Raw genomic sequence first — 19727 nt, forward strand, 5'->3', positions numbered from 1 at the left:
AGTAAAGTACCTTATAAATTTTATATAAAACCTCAAAAGTGTATTATTACCTTGATAACACTTGTGTGAACATTTGGCCAAATTATGTATTGCATCAATTGTTATCATTATTGTATTATTGGTAGTAGTAGTAGTGGTGGTAGAATTGACCCTCTTAATTAAAAAAACAATAATTTAACTATGACAAATAAAGTTGGGCACTTGAGTTAGTGATGAGGGTATTGACCACATTTATAGGACTTAAGATAATAAAACACAAAGCAATATCACCTGGATTGTAACATGAACAGTTTTCGTAAAAGAAATCCAGCCACACAGAAGTTGTGACTTTGTTCTCATGGTAACACAAATGTCATTGTGATAAGGTGTGTTGTCTGTTGGGGTTGCATGAGGACACACGTGAGGATCTACCTTTGCTGACAGGCTTATTAAACAATAGACATACAATTATAAAAATGGGGATGACAGCAAACACTGGCAACAGGCTGCCACTCAGAAAATTCTTGGTTAGTCCTTCCTGATGAGCAGTGTGTGTGTGTGTGTGTGTAGTGAAGAGGGGAGATAACTGCAGCCTCACTGCAGGGGAGATAAATACACATCAGCACTAATTACCAATTGCCTGCAGCTGTGACAAACCAGCCACCCACCCAGACAGATGCCACAACCTGCACCCACTTCCACACAGGAGCCAGGCAATCTGCTTTTATGACTCAACTGGAGGTTTGTTGTGGTTTTTATGGCTTTGTATGAAACTTGCACCTTTTTTTAATGATGTAGTCTGGTCAAAAGTGGAACAAGACAGTTAAAAGTCCAGTGATGTGGTGTTTACTGTGTCTTGTTTGTCACTGTGACTCCTTTTACACCTCATATCAACATCTTCTCTTTATCTGGATGCTGAGAGCCTGTCGCTGGATTAGCATGTACATCTTGCATCAACGGTCCACATGTTAATGAAAGGTGTAAATGCCCAAGAACGCACTGTGACCCATTGTGACCGCCGGCATTTACACCTCACATCAACATGTGACCTCATCTGAATAACATATCTGCATAACGAGAGTGCATGTTAATGTAAGGTGTAAAGAATCAGCCGAGGTGTTTGGCCCCGCTCACATATGCCTCTGTGGTGAGTTCAAGTACCAGTCTGCTGTGACCTCAGGGCAAACATGGCTCACTCATCACATGGACATGAGTTCTCAAAGAGGATCCTGATCTGATGGAACACTAACGGGCTCCAAGTTTGCTCCTACGTCACAACATTGTCTCTTCAGTAAGGACTTTATAATTGCTTGGCTAATGTATAAGACGTGATCTCAAAATCAGTCTGTATATCAGTTTAGGACCCTCGGTGGAGCCCATGCTTGTGTTTACAGAAAAGCTTCCCCCTTTTCTCTTTTTTTGTACCATTAAAAGTGCTTTAACTCCGAAAAAGACTCTAATTATTTTATATTTATTTGGTTTTGAAATTCAGTCCCACTGTGATGGGATAGAAAGGTCCTTTTCATTGAATTGGGTTTGTTAAAGTGTATTGTTCCTTTCATGCTGCTGTTGTCACAGTGCTGTACCCTCTGTAGACGTTCTCAGACTCCTGCCCCCTGATCCTCTTTCTCCCTACACTGACCTGAACCCTCCGCTGTTTTTGTTGTTGTATGTTTTTCTTGTACGGTGACCCGGTCTCGCGTGAACATTCACAGCCATCATTGTCTGACATGTTTTTCCATTAAGGCCACAATGGGGCTGTTTGATCAGGGGTTATGGTATGTGATAGGTCGTTTGATCAGAGGATATGGTGTGTGATTGGCAGATATGCAGCTCCTAGGTGGCGCTTTTTGTTCAGTCCAAAGTAGCTGTGTGACCCCAGCCTATTCATCGCAGTGACCGCGACGCTGATAGAAGAGAGAGCCGAGTGCGAGACCAGAACGTCTCATCGGGAGTGAATCTCTACCAACGCAGATACAATCACCTTAGTGAGCCGAGACCTTCTCATTAGCATCTATAGGAGCAACTCATCCTAGGCTGGAGTCAACACGTATCCTCACTTTATCACTGATGTTACAGCTTCTAGCCAATAGCCTAACTATATCTATCCTTTATCGCCATTATTCCTTTTCATAGCCAATCAAACACAAAAATCCATTACATTACGTTACGATCATTTAGCAGACGCTTTTATCCAAAGCGACTTACAATAAGTGTGTTCAACAAAGGTAGATAAAAAAAAAAAAAAAATCCAATACCCATCATTATAATAAGCGAGACTATTATCAAATATCTTTTCGAAAGGTAAACCGAGGATGTATTGACCTTTTTACTAGACTGCAGGAGAGGACAAATGTTGGCCACAGTGGCCCGACTTCAGTCAAGCAGAGGTCCAATCAGGGAAATTATAGCAAACCAAATGCTGTCTGTAGGATTTTAAGTAGGCCTGAGTTTGTTGTTGACTTGTTTCTGTTAAACAGGAGTAGTTATCCATTGTCAACCCCAGTCGAGGTCACGTAACCACAAACAAGCAGCTTCACCATCTTCAGTGTTTTATTTGCTTACTAAAAAATGGAAGTTGAGATCAAATGTTTAAAAAGTACAAATGTGTGCCATATTTCTACTTTTTTTTCTACTTTGTTTTCTGTGCCAGAAAACACTTTAATCTTCATTATTATTTCCAATCTTTGCTTGAGGATTAGAAATACAATGAACAGAGCAGATTCAATGAACATATAATCTATTTAATCCTGCATTAAGCTGCTTTAAACATCTTTTTTTCCTCTTTCCTTTACAGGCATTTGTTAGTTGCATTAAAGTGGGGAGCGACCCAGCGCTGCCCAAAGCTTGTTTAGCCACTAAAACTGCCAAAGTTGTGTCACGGTCAAATGACTACCAAAAGTTGATTGACCTTATGACATTTTGTGAGGCGCTTAACCGTTTAGCATCAGTAGCATCAATTTGCGCTCATTCACATCATGAGGGTCCTCAACCCTTCAGTTACGAGTGGCATCCCTGCAGCTCTTTGATCAGCTGAGCACAACGGCACATAATTGAAATATGCAGATCGTTTTTCTTCTTTTTTTCTTCTTCTGGGGAGACGTGTCCCCTGGTTGAAAGCTGTGCGCTTTAAAAAAAAAGGGCCATGTCCCAAACACTGGCACGTCCAACAAAATCATTTATGGTTGGCTTTCCAGCTGAACTGTCATGGCTAAAAGGAAATGAAGAGGTTGGGAGGAGGGATACGGGGAGTGGAGGGGTACGTTTGGGATGGTAGGGTGGGGGGCTTCAAGGGGGGCTGTGGGAGGGAGGGGTGGGGGGTCTTCCCTTTTGATCTTTTTAGGGCAGCAAAGACGGGGGGGGACTCTCCCTGAGCTGGCAAACACATTTAGCTGGTAATTGTTCAGATCAGACTGACAATCAGTCTTGGAAATGCATGGACAAACAAAAGTTTACAGCTCCAATTGGAAAAGTCAACAGGTCTCCCATAAGGCCCGTACATAAACAATGAATCTGTCGGGCTGCAGCTTCACTTTGATCCGTTGTTTGCGTTTCAATTATCCAGCCTGGTTGGACTGGGGGCTTTTTGTTAACACCGCTCAAAGAGAGCTCAGATGTAATGGGGAGGGTGTTGATTTTTGATAGAGAATCTGTTCTTCTTGGTGAGACTGGTCAGGAATCACAGACAGCATTCACTGGGATCGTACCCGTATAACAGATACACACAGTTTACTCACACTCCTGTTAAACCTTTTCTTCTTTTTTTTACTGTATTGTCACATGTTAAGGAATGACTGGAAGTTCGGAAATAAGCAGACAAAAGTGGAATATTTGACATTTGAATGCACCAAGTAGAGAATAAACTAAAACATTTTCTAAATTTGACAGAAAATATTGTTTTTATTTTAAAATGTTGTAATTTGCAGAAGTAAATTTAGCAAATATCCTCTTTTCTTTCATGAAGCAGACCTTCAAATAAAACCATGAAGCAGAATTTAGGCTCTTAAATCTGTATCATACATTACACAGACATTTCTTCATAAAACTATTGCCAAATCCAACCATTAGCAGACAAGTATCCCTTGAAAAAATGTAAGAAACCTTAAATCTCAGACATTAAAAAATCAAATTCTCTGTAATTTGTAATTTTAGTGAAGTAGAGGAAAGTTTACCGAAGTCAGATGTATGTTTGATTGCTTTAGGGTCAAATTCAGTTGTTTTGCCACTTAAAGTTAGTTCATCCCTACACACTTCTCATCAATATTAAAAGTTTAAGCCGCTCTTTAAGAATAAAATAAAGGGAATGTGTATAGCCAAAATGATTGAATACGTGTTTGGCCTCATAGAGAAACAAGCTTGAGTGAAGGAACAAAGGCCTCAAAGACTCAGACTGCTACATTCTCCCACCAAACTGACACTTTACAAGCAAAAGGCTTCATGACTGACAGCTACAATGCATGAGTGAACTTCTCAACGCACCTGAGAGGATCTATAGGTTTCCCTCAGACACGTTGCTGCTTTTCTATGAGGCCGACTCCTAATCTGCACCACAGAGAAGTGAACCCACAGGGTCAACAAGGGCTGTTTGCTCCCTGGGAAAATCCTCAACTTAGTGAGTGTTTTAGAGCGTATACAAGTGGCTGGTGGTTGTAAGTGCTTTTTGATGGGGGCAGCTTCTGTGTCGGCTTGTGGCATTCGAAGCTGCTTAGGGAGGCAGGGTCGCGTTCTCCGGTCACCCCTGCTATTCTACGGCCTCCACAGGGGGGGTCGAGGCAGGGGCTAAATTGCTCCCTAAGCAAATGAAGAAGGTAGCTCTGTTTGTTTATCCGGGGTTAAGGATGATGGTTGCGGCTCAATAAAATGGATGAAAGCGATTTTACCCCCGTTTCTTCTGCACCGGAATTGCTCCGCATTTGCATGGCAGCGCTGGCGACACAGAAGGTGTGATTTTTCCCACAAGCAAGCTCCTCTTCCCCATGAATCACTTTGGCTTCACATTCACTGCAGAGGCCAGACTGGATCCCTAATTTAATCAATTTACACAAAGTCCACTACACTTCCAGAGGTCACGGAACAAAAGCAGAGACGTAAACCTAGAAGAGTCCCTTAAAAAAAATCTATACATTAAACTTTAACCACTGTGTTTGATGTGTTTATATTTTTATAACTACCAGGTTAGACAATGGAGTTATCATGAAGCACTGGCTGTAATTGATTGATCTGGTGTCTGGGAGCTGCTATGGGAAGTCTTCAGGGACAAATCCCTCTGTTAATCCAATGTGGAAGGACTTAATCAGATTAATGTCAACTATTGTCAAGACCATTTAATTTAGTGTTTAGGGCTGGATGGACTTTCTTGCGCCCGGATTTAAGGAGGAAGGGGAAGGAGCCGCTGCTTTTTGTATTTGACAGAGAAATAAATGCAAATTTACAAAATACTTCTTATCATGTCAATTTCATTTTTTGCTTTATGACAATGGACTTTTAAAAAATTGTAGTAAGAGCAGAGGGGCAACTTTGGCTGGGTTGTGATGAAATGGGATGATGTTGGATAAAACATACGGTTACCACAGCAACGGCTAAATATTACGACGATTACTAAATGTTAGTGTTTCGAAACCGAAACAAACATCGATATAATGAGACGCTGTTTAGTGACACACCTGCTGAAGAGGTGGAAAGAGTTTGGAGGATCTGAGGATCACTCCGATTACACTGTAAAGACGGCTGCAACTTGTAAACTCTTCTTTGGCCACTATTTGTCCTTATGGCGCAGACGTCTTGTTGACTCTGTGGCTCGGTTGCAGTAGGGTTGGCTGGAATATTCATGGAGATATTCTCAAAAATGTAATCATCCCCAGGAGTTTCCTCCATCAGGTCAGGATTTCCACTCGTAGGCTGTAGGATCTTTGCCTGGAAGCTTTAATACATATTGCAAAGTTCAAGAATGAAAGTATGCAAAATTGGCTGTTGTGTGAATTCCGGCCCCCGTTTGGAATCAACACCTTTTTATTTCATCAGTTTTCTTGTGATTGTCGATACGATATCCATCTATGTTTGCAAACTGTCGTAAGTCCTTAATGGAGGCGATAGAAACCTCTACAGTAAGTCAGGGAATGTGAGAGAGAAGAGTGACTTGTCAACAACAAATGTCTTCATGAAGGGACCCCAGCCTGCCGGCAATGCTCGAGATATTTGCTCTCCTGCTGGCAAACAAACAAACACAAAGACACCGACCTATTCACGCACCAGTCAGACACAAACACACATAAGGGTTCAACCCATAGATCTGACCAACTGCGGCTCATTCCAGGCTCAGATGTAGGGTTGTTTCCATCAATCAGAGGTGAATGCCAAGATCCAAGCCCTAACTGTTGGCAAGCTGAGAGAGCGATCTAAGTCCTACTTTAAGATATCTGCATAGACACACACACACTAATGCATGCTGGGTTCGTCCAATCAGATTAAGCCCTGGGGTGTTAAAAGATGGAAGATGAAAGAATAACAGTGGAGAATACTGAGAGAGAGAGAGAGAGAGAGAGAGAGAGAGAGAGAGAGAGAGAGAGAGAGAGAGAGAGAGTTACAGAACCTGAAAGAAGCTAAAGCCTAAAAACAAACACAGTGGTATCATCTCCACCACAGCAAAGCACCCTGACGCTGACATGCTTCTATCTGCTAAAAAGGAGAGAGGGGGGGTGATCTTCATGACTTCAAATGACCTTGTTATCCCTGATGGGATCAGACTAAGAATACCCTCCCTGTTAGCTTTCCCTGGTCAGGTTTCATGTGGGGAGAAGCTACAGGCCGCAGCGTTTCCCTCTGCCACGGTGGAGCAGGAGGCCATGGTGAGGACGGAAAAACATTTGTAAACTTAATACAACTTTAACATGAAACTCAGCAACTAAACTGATTATTATACGTTCGTCAGTGGAGATCAGTTCAAATCTAAGGTTAGGAATTCCTCACAGAAGCAGTGAGTATGTGACTGTGTCTGTCAGTTGTAATCTGATTTAGCAGGTTGTTAGGGTTTTTGCTTATCGATTAAGTTTAGCGCTCGGCCTGATGGTGGCGCTGTAAGTATTGCTCTATAAATTTTCATTTTAAGTGAAACGTTAAGGCAATAGAATCAAACCTTTTTCTATTTGGATCTGTACATATTAGCCACAGACATCATGCCGTTTCTCTATGAGCGTTGTCTTGCGTCTTTGTTTCTTCATCATCCTCCTCATCATTTTCTCATACTTGCTGCAGGATTGAATCTTTACTGATTTTGTGTAGCGCATATATTTGATCAGTTTGTGTGTTAAACAAGGTGAAAATCTCCCGTGAACACAAACATGTACAGAAAGACACAACTGACACTCAAACGTCAGCGACTGAGTTCTGACATGAATTTCAGAAAATTCAGGAAAATGAAATGAATTTATGTAAAAATAGGAATTTTGCTTTTATCCACATTATGTGGTATGAGTATAGAATTGAGTCAGCAGTGTGCGTGTGTGTGTGTGTCATAAAGGGCTACTAAGCGACAATTTACCAAACAAGAGTTTAATATCAGTATTCTAATGTACATTTATTACACATTTTAAATAAATATTCCATCCTTAAAATTATTTTACACATCCTCAAATAAAAATATATTTATATATGTATAAAACCAGACATACAAGGGGCAACAGACAGACAGACAAAAGGGAGAGGGAGACAAACATGGGGTTCCATACACTTCAACACATTTTGTATACATCAATTTTACAGTCAGAACAGGAAACCTGTGATTAAACGTAGCTGCCACATTTATTCCATGTACTTAAAGCTCCATTTGCTTTAACCGTGTAAGAAACAGAACAATTTGAGCCGTGATGCAGCATCGGGGCGAGAGGCGTCAAAGCTTCCCCCCCACCAAACACTGCAGACGTTAGCGGCACGTGGTAACGCAACGTTTACTGGACCCCGGCGCTCTGGAACGCAACGTCGGTGACAGTCTGTGTGTGTGTGAGCGCAGCGTTCCCTGGCAGTGCCGTCAATCAGGGCCCTTCAAGTCTCCTTGAGCAGCAGGCTGGAGTCCAAAAAAAGGCTCCACTGGTCAAAATGACATAAAAAACAAACAACACATCGCACTGGACTAAGACATGAGCATCCCCGACACGTCCGACCACAAGTTATGTGCATCTAGAGACAAACTTCTTTTTTTACACAGGTCAGTACTAAAAGTCTGGAGTAAAAAAATAGATTTCTCCGCTTTTTTTTCTTTCTTTACAGCTTTTTTTTACTTTGAGAAAAATAGAAAACAAACTACATAACAAGATATAGTGACGCTCAGTATAAAAATGTCTTTCGAGGTTTTATTTTGGAAAGCAGAGGAGTGTGTCGGCTCCTGGAAAGTCAGTGAGTTTGTCAGTATCTCCTCTCTCTCTTTCTCTCGCTTCAGTGCTCTGACGATGACGAGTACCGTGTACGTTTAGTCCTTTGGCTGAAGGGGTACTGGATGAAGTCGAAGGGCCGGTGGTGGCTCGTGTGGGCGGGCTGCTGCCCCTTCGGCAACCTCTTCATAAAGTGAACCTCGCGCTGGTGTTGGCGCGTTCGTGAGCCTTTCCTCGGCCTCCCGCGGCGGGTGAAAGCCATGTACCAGCTCTCGTAGCGGGCGTTCCGCAGGGCCGTGTAGTTGTTCTCCAGCACGATCTCCGTGAAGATGCAGTCGCGGCCATGTCCGTTTTTCTGAAGAAACACAAACCAAAGAAGAAACGGTTAGACAGAATGCTCAGAGACGACAGCTCGATGAAGATTTACAGATGGGAAATATCAAATGTATAAAGGCTTCCCTGTGCAGACACACACACTCGCGCACATACACACACACACACACACACACACCGCCCTCCCCACATACATGCAGCATATGCTACAGTCATTACAGTCCCAGATCAGAGAGAGGGGGATGACAGTAAGCGATGACTCTTCTCCCCCTTTAGCAAACATCCAGGAGCCCTCGTGGGTCAGTTACTGCCTGCACGCTACCTCAGGTCGGAAAGCCTCAATCAGCCCACAAGTGTCGATTTCTCCCCTGTTTTGATCTCCTGTTGCATTGGTCTCTGGCCTGTGGTTACATTTACCCAGCGGGGCTCCAGGAGTTGAATATCAATCGATAGAACCTTAAATACGCCACACCAGGCTTTGCTGTGCTCAGTTAAGTCCCGTTAGTGAAGATCGTCAACTTTAAAAACGCACAAACGTCAATGTGGTGGGTATTTAAACAGTAGCTTTCAACAGTAGCGTGGAACAGTATGAACGTACTCTTACTTGCTACTTGGTATTTACAAACCAAAAAGAGGTTTGTGTGCGTGATGCATGTACGAGTAACATTAGCTAGCTAGCAGGCTTGCTAACCGGCAGTTTTGCAAAGTTTACATCATGATAACCAATATTTTTCTTCGAGACATCACAATACAAAGGTGCAAAATGATCCAAAACCGGTTTTATCTAATACGTGTACCTGAATGAAATGTTTTTTAACCTATATTTATTCAGATTTTCTAGGTAATTAGCTCACACAAAGAACGCAGTTAGCCTCTGTTTCTGTCCTGCAGTGTATTGTGGGACAGTGTAGAATGCTCTTAGACACTACATAGCACAGTGAATGTTCACAAAGACGACCATATTATAAAAAAAAAGACGTTAGCAACACTCCTAAAGCTTAATTGTGCGTTTTTATCTCTAGCAGGACGACGTGAGGTCATGAAGACATTCAGGCTTCTACTGACATTGAAACGAGGAATAACTGGGGCTTGTGGGGGTGAAATGTACAGTAAGATCACCTGGAGCAGCTTTTACACAGCAACAGGACACAGTGCTGGTCTACTGTACCAAACTCCCACCTTTTTGGACCAAATAGCGTGTTAAAAATAGTCGAGCACACACACATCCAAAAGGCACACAAACGCCCTGCCCCTCTCGCTCTCTCTCCAACACACACACACACACACGGTGGCCAGGGCGGGTTGTGACTGGGCCGCTAGCTTGTGGGCAGATGGCGTACGAGGCAGGGTGCAGTTTGGGTGGGGGTGTGTGGGGGGCTGGCAGGCCTGTTTATTAGCCGGCACAGTGAGAGGGGAGCACTGAGGTAGCAGCCCAAAAGGCACACCTACGCTTTACCTTCAGAACAGCAGAGAAACCACACACACACGAGCAGGCTCGACAGCTGATCACAGCAAATATCACAAAAGCCTCTCGCCATTGAGTGAAAACACCAGAATAAACCGACCGTGGCGCTATTTTACAAACCAATCGTAAACTGGCCCACAGTATCGTGTGGTGATTTTCTAGTTCGCAATCTACCATCTACGACCACAGTTAACAACTGGAAATGAGGGTAAAGAAGTCCAGTCTTGTTCAAAATACAATGTTAATGTTGCTGTCTTCATAGAACAGCCAGAAATAATTTAATGTTACTTGTGATTTCAGTTCAGAGCTGCTACAAAGATCTACAACAACATGAAGAAGCAGAATCACTGATCTACAGGGAACACGTGCCTGATTTGGTGTTCTAGCTCTTCAGGAATACCAATCAACCAAATACAAATGCGTCTACCCGCTTTGACATTTTGACCTCTTCCTCCTCCTCACCTTGCCGATGAGCTTCCCCCTCTTGTTCATGCAGATGTAGAAGCCGGTCTCAGCTCCCTTAATGCGCACGCGGCTCCCAAACGTGTCGGTTTCCACGATGAGTTTGGCTAAAATGAAAACAAAAGAGGCTTTATTAATGACTTTCAAGGTTAGTGAGAGGTTACTGCAGTGTGTGTGTTGTGACGAATCGCTGAAACGTGAATGGATAACTTAAAGGGTTTGCGTGTGCGTACATGTTTGCAAGGACATAAAAGCATCAACAACATAGGCTGAAATACGCCAGTGTGTGGCCACATGCACGCACACACACACTCTCTCTGTCCGTCTGTCTCTCTGTCTCACACACACACCAAAACCTGTGGGACCATTCCTGGGGATTTATGCGAGGCGGAATTCTTGCAAAATGATAAAACCACGTGTCTCTCAATTCTTTGAAAGCTAAAGAGGGAATCCTGGCAGGCCCATCAAGAATTCCTTTTCAAATAAATCTGCATTGACCTCACACATAAAGCTCCACATTTATCTCTATATCCTAAGACACACTGAAAGACACAGGAAGCACACAGGTTTCACACTGAGGGCTTCTATTGAGCTTTGTGTGTATGATTTCTTTGTGTCGTTTTCCAAATTTGGGAGGAAAAGTTAAGTCTGGATTCAGTTTGAATGTACAGAAGTTGAACATTCCATTATTTGCATTTTCATTTCCGTGCCTGATGCCGCTAGGTTACTGGGGTAACTGGGACTGCGACCGGTCACTGCTCGCTCTCTCAACCCTCCCACTGGCTAACCGCAACAAGTCTGAGAGTTATGTTTGCGGTCATAAGCTGCATTTAAGGCCCAGCTGAATAACTGGCAGTGTCTGAGGTAAAGAAAGTCGCAGGAGACTCACACACACTCACACACACACACACACACACACATTCTGTCGCTCAAAGTGACTTCAGTTGTCTACAGCAGACTGATAGCTTACACACTCTTTCCAATGCCACACACACACATTCACACCCCGCGTTTGGCCTCGTCCAGCAGATATAAGCAGTTACAGCACAGCAAGGACGTAATCTTCATCACCGCTAAGTTATTGTTCTGTGATTCAAGAGGAATTTGATTTTAAATACTGCAGAGCTGGCCGAGGCCCGTCTTGGTTCTGAAGCTGGACGTGGAGGGGGTGGAGCGGGGGGCGGGAGAAGGAGCTATGCAGGAAATGTTCGGGAGGTAGAAGTAAGATGACTTTTAATGGCTCTTCCAGACCTGCGGGCTCTCTGGAGGATCACCTACAGCACCATCTACAATCTGCTGCACTTCTTTTTGTTTTTGTCTGCACAGAGGCTCTTCCCCCTGCAAACGCACCGACTGGCTGCTTTGACAAATGGTGCAAAGAACATCCATCTCAACAAATCACCAAGTATTAAGACGAATGCTGCTGATCAGTATCTTCAATATAAGACAAAAGAAGGCCAGATCGCTGCCCCGGAATTAAAGGAATCAAACGTGCTGATTCAAATAACAGATAAAGCTTTGAAATTGAATATATGAGCGACTTATGCAGTTAATTTAAAACCGCCTTATTTCACAATTGCTCACAATTCTACTGCTTATTCATTTATGTGACTTGAGTCCCTCTGTGACCTTTGTAATAAAGGATTTGTCTAATAGTCAATTTAGAAAAAATTTGTGAGAATTTTTAGTTAAGGGGGACTTCAGCAAAGAAATTCTCCCTTGGTTGTTTAAATTAAATTGAAATAAATGGTAAATTTCCGAAAATAACTGTGGTTGTGGCGCAATTAGCAGGAATTAAATAAAATAAAGAAGAAAGCTAAAAGGGGAAACTGCAGCACTAAACCCGGAAGTCTCCATTTTAGAACAAACATCTAAATGAAATAAATAAATAAAACCTATACATCTATTTTTAATATAAAGTGACCTTTAAACCAAAGTCTACATTAAATACAGTATTTGTCAAAAATGCACAAACGTCTTAATTCATCTCACATTTACTCATCAGTTGTTTCCGCACAAATTTGTAGTGCAGCATTGGATGGAGTGTATGTATTGCGGGCCTCCGTGTGTGTGTGTTTCTTACCGTGCACATCTCCATCGTCGGCCATGGCGTTGATCTTCTTGTTGGGCAGGACCTGCACATGCTTGCCGCTGGTCCGGCTGTACAGCTGGTAGATCCGGATCAACCTGCGGCTGACGCGGTCCGTCACTTTGCTCTGCTCGCTTACATGCTGCGTGAAATTAGGCGGGGACTGATTGGTTACCTGTCAGAAATTAGATGTCATCACAATCATCAGTATGCGAACATGTCTCCTCTTTTAGTGTCTTTACATCAAAGCTGCGCCACAGAGACACAAACGAGCGGTTTGGAGATGTTGGTGACGCAGCCAATAGTTCGGTCTCCAGATGCGCGCAGGAAGTTGGAGTTTGCGTTTAAACACACCGGGAAACCTCCACCCGGACACAATAACAACTTGGTTGTTGTTTCCCCCGGTGACAAGTGTTACAAATTCCAGTGGAGCCGTCGCCAAATGAAATTAACAGGTTCCAAAGAGACGCGCGGTGTGATTACAGGCTGTGCGTAAAGGACGAAGCGCGTTGCCAAAACGCGGAGTGAAGGCTCCATTGAAGCTTTTTACACATTAAACTCATCACTCCGCTTGTTTGCCTTCTTCCTCTTACGCGCTGTGATGGAATGACGCGCTGACTGAGACGTTGGCTGTCATTTATTTTAGAACCCCACGACATTTTTCACGCCCCCCCACCCCCGCCCCGGTGCCCCGTCTGTGCCCGGTGTGTCCTGTGCCAAGGCCGGGATGTTCACCAGGAACCTGCCGGCGGGCCGTGCGGGGAGCCAGCCGACATTAGAACGATCCGATGCGCCCTGATACGCGCCTGTCCCCCCGCTCACTGCCGTATGTTGGAGCGATCCACGATTTTGACGCATAAATACCAACAATTATCCCTCACACACTGATCCAAAATCAATCAAATATCGATCAAAGTGATTACAAAAGGGTATAAAAGCGTCCACATACCTGAGCGTAGTAGCAGAATGTGAAAAGGTGTAGAAGCCTGCAAAAGAAGAATACAATATGTGTTAAATCACTGGAATTATGATGAGGATCATTATCGATCTGCAGTATCAGCTCCGTATTGGAAGGAAGCACTCACAGATAGCTCAGTCTGGATCGCATGTTGGATAGATGGAGGTGAAATTCTGATCTGAAATAAATTCAGATCAGAGCTCCAGAGTCGATATCGATATAATATCAATTAAGTCCAACAATTCCCCCCTACGCGTACACACACACAGGGAGATCAGAGGTTGTGATTGATAAACGCTCAGGAGCGCGAAGCGGACACGTTCTTCGCCAAATCCATGTCCATCACAGGCACTGATCCAAAGTTCCAAACGCTGAGGGGAGACTGACAACCGCAGGGAGCGATCAGCCTGTGCGTCAGTCACTCTGTGCGCAAAGTCTAAGTGCACTTGCAGAAAACGGAGCTGTGCCTTCAAGTTCGGCACAAAAACGGAAGGAAAAACGATTTTTGGGGTTTATCAACAAGGCAAAAACCCCAGACGGAGGAAAGAATCGGAGGTGATCCGGCGGTGACAGACTGGTTCCGCCTGCTTTAATAATCCCAGTCACGGCTCTCAGGTGCGTTTATCCCGCTGGAGAGTGCGCGTCTCTCGGGCTCTGATGCTTCTGCTGGTCCGCTCGGCTGTGGCAGGACAGGACACACAGGACAGGACAGGACAGAATAGGACAGGACAGGACGCGGTGGCTGCTTCTCTCCTCTCTGTTCCCATCCCACTCTGCTCCCAGGTTCAGCCTCTCGCTCGGCGCTCACACCCCCGGTTAAAAATGGCAGGCCGGGCTGCTAAGAACAAGCCCCCTTTTTCTGTAGAACAAAAGCTGGACACCCCCCCTCTCGATCACCTCCTCCCCCCTCCCCAACCCATACCTCCCCTCCACACCCCCCTCCACCTTTGATTCAGACCGTCTCTCTACCTGGAGAGGAGTCTCCACACTGAGGCTGAGCTGTGCGTAAAGCCACCGTCTAAACCCTCGAAACACTCAAATCAAATATCAATACACGACTAAATAACGCACAGTTCTATCCAAGCAGCTGATTGGAGGTGAAAGACGAGCAAGCCCTTAGCGTTTCTGTCTCTTTTCTCTCTCCTCTGCTGTCCACCGATGGTCCGTGTTTGCATTTAAAGAGATGCGCCTCAGTTTGGAGCTGGAGCGGCTCAGTTTTGTGTATTGACAGAGCGACGTGTGAGACATATTAAAAGGATTACAGGCGATTAGCGTTTTTAAAACACCCCCCCTCCTCTCCCTCTCCTTCTCTCCCTCCCTTCACTGGAAAGACCAGAGAGGGCCACGACCTGAATCGTGCAGGTCCCGGGTGTTCCTCGAACTCTTGGCCGTGCAGAGACAAACCCCAGTGATACCAGACTGACAAATCGAGTCAATCCATTAAGCGATGAGTGGACACAGATGAGACATTCACACCCATCAGCCGGGCACAAAGCTTCTTTAAATGGGGCCCAGTTCGGGATTTGACATGTAAAGAAAATGCCCTCATCAATTAAACAGGTCGGCTTATTGATCGAGCTCGACGAGCGATTAATTAGACTTGGCGCGGGGCAGAAACTCGCCCGTCTCATTAACATCACCAAGATCATTGATGGCCTGTTGAGAGTTTCATCACACACCGCATTCTGTGTTTGCGCTTCTGAAACGAGTCTAAGCTGCAGAATCAAACGCACGGAGTTTAAATAAGAGCGACTTCAAAGCGACACACTCCTTTCATGCAGCGCTTAATAAAGGTTTGGGGTAAAGAATCACAAATAACCAATTGATTATTAATGAAATACACCTGAAGACATTAACTTATTCGTGATTTTCAGGAAAGTCTGAACTAAAGATCACTGGCTGTTGCTGCAATTTCATCACTCTGGAGATGCTTGTTGTTGCCTCAGCAGCTCTGTAGACTTTGGATCTGTGTTGTTCTTCAGCACAAAGATAGAAGTTCTGCACGCCACAAAAAAGCCAAATGTTATAAAGATGCTGACAAAAACATTTACTGTGTTTACTGATGAGAGAAGGCGCCCAGAAGTTACAAAAGGATCGTGCTTTCAGTGGCTTTCTGAGGCTTTTAGAGGCTTTTTGAGCCTTTTTCCTGGTGTTCTGTGGCTCCATTAAGGTTCATTCAAAGGCCTACAGACCAACGCACATGCCAGTGACAAAGCTTGGAAGTAATTTTCCTATAAATCATGAATTTTTGTAAGTTTTCTGGTCCATCACTTTAATATTTAGAGAGGTTTTGATTGCACTATACGGTAACAGAATCCAATCCAACAGAACACTGACGCAATACACAGCTTTGTAAATTACAATAGAGTGGAATCAAACAGCTCTGTGGCACAGAGTCAATAACATATTAAAAGCTTCCTAATAATCACGTTTAATGCTTGAATGTGAGTGTCCCTAATAAAATGGACACTGACATCATTAGTTTGTTTGAGTATCCAACAATGATTTCCCACAAACCTGTGATATAATGTTGAGCCACCAGTGGGCGCTGCAAAGGAAATGATTAGGGTGTGGGGTAAAAGACTTGACCCCTCTGTCCTTGATGGTGCGCTGATGTATAACACACTCATCCTGCCCAGTGCTGCTGTGTACTGCAGTGTGGGCCAGCAGATCATCTGTTATCTGCTCCACTGACAGGCTGCATGTTGTTGTTCTGTTTCCTTCCCTCCTTCCCATTAGCATCCTCTGCTGTGTGTGTGCGTGTGTGTGTGTTAGAGGGATGATGTGTCTGTGTGTTGTATATGTGTGTGGTACAGGTTGCATTGCATTGGGTCAGGGTTGTGTAAGACGACATGCACAAAATCCCGTGTGTGTGTGTGTGTGTGTGTGTATGTATGTGCCCAGCTCAAATCCTTAATGAAGTCGGCTATCGTGGTGTGTGTGTGCTTGTTTGAGAGAGTGTGTGTGTGTGTATGTGTGTGTGTGTGTTTGAGTGTGTGTATGTGAATGAGTGTGTGATGAGCGGCAGGTAGCTGCCACTCTGTTGCTTGGCTCAAGGCCTGGCTGCCCTCCCCTTAACCCCAGGAGCCCTGCATCCATCAGCAGCCTTGTGGGGGGCAAATACCCTTCCCCCTCTGTGCCTCTCTCTCTCTCTCTCTCTCTCTCTCTCTCTCTCTCTCTCTCTCTCTCGCTCGTATGCTCCCTCAACCTCCCATGATCAGGGCTTCAGGCATAAGGAAGTATATGAAGTCTCTCTCCCTCTCTCTCTCTCTCTCTCTCTCTCTCTCTCTCTCCCTCCCCCCGTCCGTCCCTTTAAGATGGCGTGTACATTAGGTGTGAGGACGAGCCACACCGCTAATAATCCATCACAAACAATACACACACACGTCTTCCCTCAGTTTGCTCAGCCCGGGCAAACAGCAGCGACACCCAGATCAGTGAACACAGACCTTCAATGACAAACGGGCCTTAGTAGCCATAATAATCTCAACACAATCAGTCGTTTAAACAGAGAAAATAGCACAGACTGTTAATAGGAATTCTGTGTCCTCTGTATGTTATCACACGACTCTAACAGAGTAGTTCTGGGAATACCAGCACACACTTTCACTTCTCTCCACAGAGTCCAGATGCATCGATCCATTGATTTTAACATCTATATAAAAACAGGCTGGGTGTCTCTGGGCCCTCGGTCCTTTATATGAACTTTATATGTGTGTCTGCAGACGGCTTATGTCACATTGCTTATATCACACTAACTTCTGCCCAGTGCTGACGTCGTGACTCTCGCTCAAAACAATTACGATTGAAAAACATAGAAGGAGGTGAGAGAGAAGTCTCAAATAACTACACGCTCCTACATTCACTTTCTCAGGCCTCACTCATTATGTGTGTGTGTGTGCCGTCAACTGATTATCCATCTGGATGGAGAGAGAGAGAGAGAGAGAGAGAGAGAGAGAGAGAGACTGGCATCTATGGGAGTCCCCTCAACTTACAGACGTTTCCAGTCTCACGTCCAGGGCGTCTTTGATTGCCCCCATTGGGTTTGACCAGATATACCCTCTCTTGGTGAACACGTGTTAGTAATGCCCATTCCATATGACTGCTCAGACCCACAACCACACACACACACACACACACACGCCTGTTTCCCTCTGCTGCAAAGGTAAGAACAAGTCTGACGCCTGGATTGTTCCAGCCAAACATCATGTAAACACACGAAAATGGTGTCGGCTTCTTCTGAGCAACAGACCCAGAATATGGGAAACCAAAGAGTCTAACTCTGTCCATGTTTGCATCTTCCTCGTGTTCTCTTATAGTGATTATGTCTAGAATGACACCAGTGTTCATCAAACCTGATTAAGGATTCTGCTTTAATTAAGGACACAAGAGCTGTTCTTGTCGGATGACGGATGTCGTCAGCAAATCGACATGCAGAAAGTAAACGCGAGTCTTCAGTTTATGTTTGGCAAACATTTGTTGCCGGCGACCTGAAGGCTTTTCAAGGTATTTGTGATTGTAGTCCAGTCTGTGAGGGTCATCGAGGAGCGGGGAGGAGGGTTGAGGACCACCACAGAGGCTCTTTGACATACACACTTATCTAATTACACACCCAGACCTGCACATTGGCCTCAAATGGACGGCGGCGCACTCTCACAGCTTTAACAGACCCTGGAGGTGGACACTGACTCTGACCTGCTGAGGGTCATGTTGATGCAGAGGTCAGCAAAGTCCTCACATGTGGTTCATGACTCGGGGTAAGAGCTCACACCAAGCAGTATTGCAGTTCAAACACACAATCACACACACACACAACGAGGTGAAGATGAATCAATTGTTTGGGACCCAACTTTGAAAAATTTGAATGTGTGAGTGTATGAGTGAGAAGTTTGATATCTAGAAGAAGTAATCCAAGGCAACTGGAGTTCGAATCTCTGCTCACTCACTGGCCTCTATATTTTCACACATATTCTCTCACACACACACACACACACACACACACACACACACACACACACACACTCTTTCTGCAGACTGTATAAACTTTGTGGCTTTGTATGTTTTCACACGATCAGGCCGTAAACTGCAGACTTTGGATCTGCTCCAAGCTCTGCCATGTTCTCTGCCTTCACCTCGGTCCTCAGGATGTCGTTGGGCTGCTTTTCACATCCACGTTCTGCTAAGACCATCCATGCGACCCTGTGAGAACACACACACACGCACACACACACACACACACACAGAGGTGAGGCAATAAAAATACCTGGCAACCAGCCGCTGCTCAGAAATAGCCGGGCTGAGTGAACGTCTGAGAGCGCTGCAACGAGCAGACTGTGGGCACAACCACGCTCACACACACACACACATGCATGCAAACACAAAACACAAGCTCAAACACATGGTCACCATACCTGTGATACTCATATGATGAAATATATGAAAACACACAACCGTGGTCATGTTTGTGTATGTTCATAGTCAAAGCCACACACACACACATAAACACAAACCCTCATACAGCCATTTATAAATATTGATTAATAAGCATGCACAGACCCCCACACACACACATGCAACCGTGGGCGAGTGGCTGAGGTAGAGGGATTGAGCGTCTAACCCGGCGTGGGAAACTTCTCCCAACGGTTGGCAAATACACCAGCGTGGGTTTAAGGCGGAAGCTTCTCTGTTCACACTGATGGGCTCATGGTGTGAGGAGTGTGTATATGTGTGTGTAGGGCTGGGGTGGGGAGGGGGTCGGGGGGGCTCTGGTCGATTGATTTGAATCCCAACTGGTGCTAAATTTCCCCGCTGCAGCTCTGTACATGTGTGTAAAGTGTGTGAAAGTAAGAGAAAAAGGTGGAGATGTGGAACTGCGTCGGCACTGTGTAGCGCTGAGGACCACAGCGGCATGCGACCTGTGTGTGTGCACGTGTGTGTGTGTGCCATCACTGACCAAGCGATGACAGACAGGACAGTAGAGACGAGCCTGCATGTGGCTCTGGATGGAGTCTGGTCAGATTGAAATGAAGAGCGCCATGAGGAGAAAAGATGCTTTCTGTAACCGCAACAGACAAATCA

General features: G+C 44.8%; 1 protein-coding gene across 1 annotated transcript; it reads right to left on the bottom strand.

Moving 5' to 3' along the window:
• Window positions 1–8406: 8406 nt before the first annotated feature.
• Window positions 8407–18838, bottom strand: fgf8a (fibroblast growth factor 8a). Its single transcript, XM_076160286.1, has 6 exons — window positions 18717–18838; window positions 13777–13827; window positions 13641–13677; window positions 12686–12866; window positions 10603–10709; window positions 8407–8697 (listed from the first exon to the last, which is right to left on the bottom strand). The coding sequence occupies exons 1-6, from the start codon at window positions 18836–18838 to the stop codon at window positions 8407–8409; spliced, it is 789 nt and encodes a 262-aa protein (XP_076016401.1).
• Window positions 18839–19727: the final 889 nt, after the last annotated feature.

The sequence above is a fragment of the Genypterus blacodes genome, unplaced genomic scaffold (genome assembly GCF_046128005.1).
Source record: "Genypterus blacodes isolate CSIRO-AG114 ecotype Tasmania unplaced genomic scaffold, CSIRO-AGI_Gbla_v1 ptg000105l_1, whole genome shotgun sequence".
Taxonomy (NCBI): Eukaryota; Metazoa; Chordata; class Actinopteri; order Ophidiiformes; family Ophidiidae; genus Genypterus; species Genypterus blacodes.

Coding starts and splice junctions, on each gene's coding strand:
- fgf8a (XM_076160286.1), bottom strand. CDS start 18,838: ATGGTCTTAGCAGAACGTGGATGTGAAAAGCAGCCCAACGACATCCTG. Junction 13,828..18,716: donor GCAGTTTACGGCCTGATCGT/GTGAAAACATAC, acceptor AATTTATTTCAG/ATCAGAATTTCACCTCCATC. Junction 13,678..13,776: donor CGATCCAGACTGAGCTATCT/GTGAGTGCTTCC, acceptor CTTCTTTTGCAG/GCTTCTACACCTTTTCACAT.